This window comes from Fulmarus glacialis, unplaced genomic scaffold, assembly GCF_000690835.1.
Source record: "Fulmarus glacialis isolate BGI_N327 unplaced genomic scaffold, ASM69083v1 scaffold41790, whole genome shotgun sequence".
Classification (NCBI taxonomy): Eukaryota; Metazoa; Chordata; class Aves; order Procellariiformes; family Procellariidae; genus Fulmarus; species Fulmarus glacialis.
The window spans coordinates 10,009-13,768 of record NW_009186586.1 but is presented as its reverse complement, the minus strand read 5'-3'; the positions used below and the strand labels follow the sequence as shown (position 1 = coordinate 13,768).

Below are 3,760 nucleotides of genomic sequence, written 5' to 3'. Positions count from 1 at the left end.
TTTTCTCATTTGTAAAAACAAAAAAAAAAGTCAGGAAATAACGGTGCTTTGCTGGAGATGCCTGTCTGGTTTTTGAGCTCTTTCGGGGAGAGCAGGGCTGTTCTGGACTCGGTTTTTAGGCATGTGTAATTATTGTAGAGCCTGCTTTCGGTCATGACCCCATTGCTACTGGTGGTACAAGCGATTATAATTACTGATGTTTTTAAAGGATATTGCCCTTTCCAGCGTGTGGGGACAGGCGTAATTCACAGGTGCAATATATATTGTGTATGCCAATGACAAATGTTGAGTTTTGATCTGCAATTGGAAGGTAGCCCCCATCTTTCTTCCCAGGGAATGGAGAAACATCTTTTTCACAAGCAGGCGTGGAAGACACCTCAAAATGTTTAAAAGGTCATTCCTCTTCCTTCTACCAAGCTTCTCCAGCTGGTCAATCCCTTTTGTCACATCAGAATTCTTCCTGTCTTATCTGCCCTGACTCTAAATGCATATGGACCTCAAGTACCAGGGATGTCAATGGAAACACCTGATCAGAGCAGTTAATGACATTCTTATTTCATCTCCCTGTGTTCCCATTATACCATAATGGTTTTGTTTACCCAGCCTCCTAAATCATTCCTGGTAATACTTGCAACAGGTCAAACAAAAAGGTTGGGCATTGCAAATCTGACTCCTCATCATGCGTAGTCCTTTTGGTGTTTCCCAGCCCTGGGTGTGAATCCAGCACGCTGGTCAGCAGGTACCAGCAGGACCAGTGGTGCTTTTGTAATTGCACAACTGGAAACTCGCGTATCCCAGAGCGTGACTCAACTTCTTCTGATGCGCTTCCCTGAATGCTTAGGAGTAATGAGACACATCTTATGTTTCATGGAAAGCTATTATGAATATGAACGAGATGTGGTTATTAGAGTATTATGTATTTGGGGGGCTTTTAGCCACAAGAGCAGTGTCCTCCATAGATGTTTATGCGCTGTAATTTTGTTCTGGCAATATGTCTTTTGCTTGTTTGAGGGATTCTGTATTGCACAGTGAGTGAGGGAACCTGTATAAAAGAAATACTGTTGAAAAAAATCTTTATGAGCATGGCTTCTAATCCTTTTGTATCAAAAAGATTTGGAGGTCTTGGTGCCAGAAAAGATGAAATGAAGTCTGCTGTTAGGAGAGCTAAGTGGTTTTCACCTTGTCTCAAACCTCTCAGACTGCAGAGGAGGGAGCGTCCAGCGCCTTGCCCAGGGGAGGTGCGGGGCAGGGCGGGGGCACTCGTGGAGTGCAGCCGGGGTAGGAAAGGGACTGGCTGTGTGAGTGCTTAGCTGTTCCCGAAGGTGGTGGGCTACTTGATCCGATCACCGTTTGCTGGGGGATGCTTTGTTCTAATCTGAGCTTTGTCCTCACGTGCTTACGAAGAAGCTTGAACTGTATGTTGTTCCACTGGAAGTTTTCCTTGGGAGGAGAAGGGGATTTTGCAGCGGTTTTTTCCCAAACTGTCCTAGAAATGTGTAAGTGCTGGGAGGTTAAAATTCAGTAGCAGGAGGAGATGGCAATGCCTTTGTGTTTCTCTTGACACATTTGCAGTTGATGTCACTACACTGGGAAGATTATCGGTGGACCTAGCAAGAGACTCTGTGGTTTTTGGGTTTTCTTGTTTTTTTGTTTCAGGAGCAGAGGAACCAAGCTAGCAATCAGCATGACAGGACGAGTAGGTCAGGTGGGGCAACACAAGCAGACCAGTCAAATGCAGATATATGGGCAGGGAACTAAAACGAAGGGGCAGGCATAGCTCTGGATCAAAGCCTTATTGCTGGATGTGGCGCTCCTCAGCCTGTCCCTCAGGCAGTGCAGATGAGCCCTAACATATTCCAGCAGATCCTGCATCGTAGACTGGTTGGGGAAGTCCTCTAAGGTGCTTTACCAAGCCATGGTATGTTTTCTGTTCAACCAGGCTAGGAACTCACTGCTTTACAAGGCCATTGCTTTCAGCGCGTCTTCCCACAGCTGAGGTGGCACTGGTGGGGGTCTGTGTGCTGGTGGCCACGTGGTGAATCTGCCCTGATTCTCAGGGATACTACCCTTCTTTCATGTAAGCCTTTCCCCAGAGGAACTGCAGTTCCTCTGCGGAAAAAATTTGTCTGAAGCAAGCCACACCATTGGAAGACAGCACTGTACACTCAGGGCTGGGGTGGTTACGGGTGAAATGCTGCACTGGGCTGTGCTAACACTGCCGAAGGCTATACCTTCTGATGCATTTTGTCTTTCCGTTCCTGTGACAGGATGCTGTTCTCCCTGCCTCTGCGGGTAGCCTGCAGTCTGCTTGCCTGGCTCTCTCTCTACACTTGGTTCTGCCATCGCTACAAGCACCGGAATTATGAATGGAGCTGCAGGCTGGTCACGCTGACCCATGGCATCCTTGCTACCTGTCTCTCTGCTTACATTGGCTTTATTGATGGTCCCTGGCCTTTGAGTCACCCAGGTAAGTAATGAAAGTTGTGGTCCCAAGTCCCCCAGTGGGTGATGGCACAAAGTGGGGTTCTCCTACCACCTCAATATCCAGCCCACTTGAGGAATGATGATTGTAATGATATCTGAGCTGCTTTGTGATGGAAAGTACTAGGGAAATGGAGAGGCTGGTACTGTATTTTGCTAGTGTAATGGCCTTCCCCAGCTGCAATCTGGCAGAGTGTGTGATCACGTTGTGTGGCCATTACGTGTGTGCAGCTGTTAAACTAACAACTATAGTATTGTGACTTGTCTGACTTCTCCAGCTGAACTGTGATCAGTACAAGCTAATACCAGCCTGCCAGTGCGGAAGGTGAATACCCCTTCCTTGTGTCGGATCCTGCCTGCTTGTTGCCTCCATGCTTTAAAGCTCTGTCTGGTGTCTTTGTGTTTCAGGATCACCCAACACAACTCTTCAGGTACATGTGCTGTGCCTTAGCTTGGGCTACTTCCTCTTCGACCTTTGTTGGTGTGTGTACTTCCAGACAGAGGGTGCCCTGATGCTGGCCCACCATCTGGTGAGCATCTTAGGCATCACAGCGTCATTGGCACTTGGGGAGTCAGCTGCAGAGGTCAATGCCGTCATCTTTGGTAGTGAGATCACTAACCCGCTGCTGCAGGCCCGCTGGTTCCTGAAGGAGATGGGGTGTTACCACAGTTTCACAGGTGATGTGGTGGATTTCTTCTTTGTGGTCCTCTTCACTGGGGTGCGAATTGGAGTGGGGGCCTGGCTGATGTACTGTGAGCTTGCTTCTCCCAAACCCAGGTGGTACATTAAGCTGGGGGGCGTCATCATGTATGCTGTCTCCTGGGTTTTCATGGTCAGCATCTGTCGCTTCGCTAGGAGGAAGAGCATGAAGAAATACCACGCTTGGAGGAGTCGGAAGAGTGATGAGTTATACTTGAAAACTAATGGACATCTGAAAAACCACTGACTGGATGCTGAGTAAAGACTTCCTCGAGTTCACAATCTGGCACGAAGGGGATCGTGCCTGAAATGCCACTGTTGGGAGAGGAGCCAACATACGTTAGCAATTCTGGAGCCAAATTTATCCCTGGCGTAACTCCATTGAAATCCATGGAGCTATGCCATGGATTCATTGGATCTGCAGTGTTTGGCCTGGCAGAGGCTGGCTCAGCGTGTACGTAAGCATACACTAAATGATATGAGTGAAAGAAGGGCTAATTTTACAGACTAAACATAACTAGTCCAGCAGTGCAGGTGTAAATAGTAATGTTAGTAGCTAACTCCTTCAGCACTGGTAGA

The 3,760-nt window shown here is 47.9% G+C and overlaps 1 protein-coding gene across 1 annotated transcript; it reads left to right on the top strand.

Annotated features, from left to right (window-relative positions):
- The first annotated feature begins 2,268 nt into the window (after positions 1 to 2,268).
- Positions 2,269 to 3,428, top strand: LOC104071520 (transmembrane protein 136-like). The gene is made up of 2 exons (XM_009572042.1): positions 2,269 to 2,467; positions 2,890 to 3,428. The coding sequence occupies exons 1-2, from the start codon at positions 2,269 to 2,271 to the stop codon at positions 3,426 to 3,428; spliced, it is 738 nt and encodes a 245-aa protein (XP_009570337.1).
- Positions 3,429 to 3,760: the final 332 nt, after the last annotated feature.

What these genes read in the sequence shown, in the direction of transcription:
- LOC104071520 (XM_009572042.1), top strand. Translation starts at nt 2,269, where the DNA reads ATGCTGTTCTCCCTGCCTCTGCGGGTAGCCTGCAGTCTGCTTGCCTGG. An exon ending in CTGGCCTTTGAGTCACCCAG is followed by an intron (nt 2,468 to 2,889) that starts GTAAGTAATGAA and finishes TTTGTGTTTCAG; the next exon opens with GATCACCCAACACAACTCTT.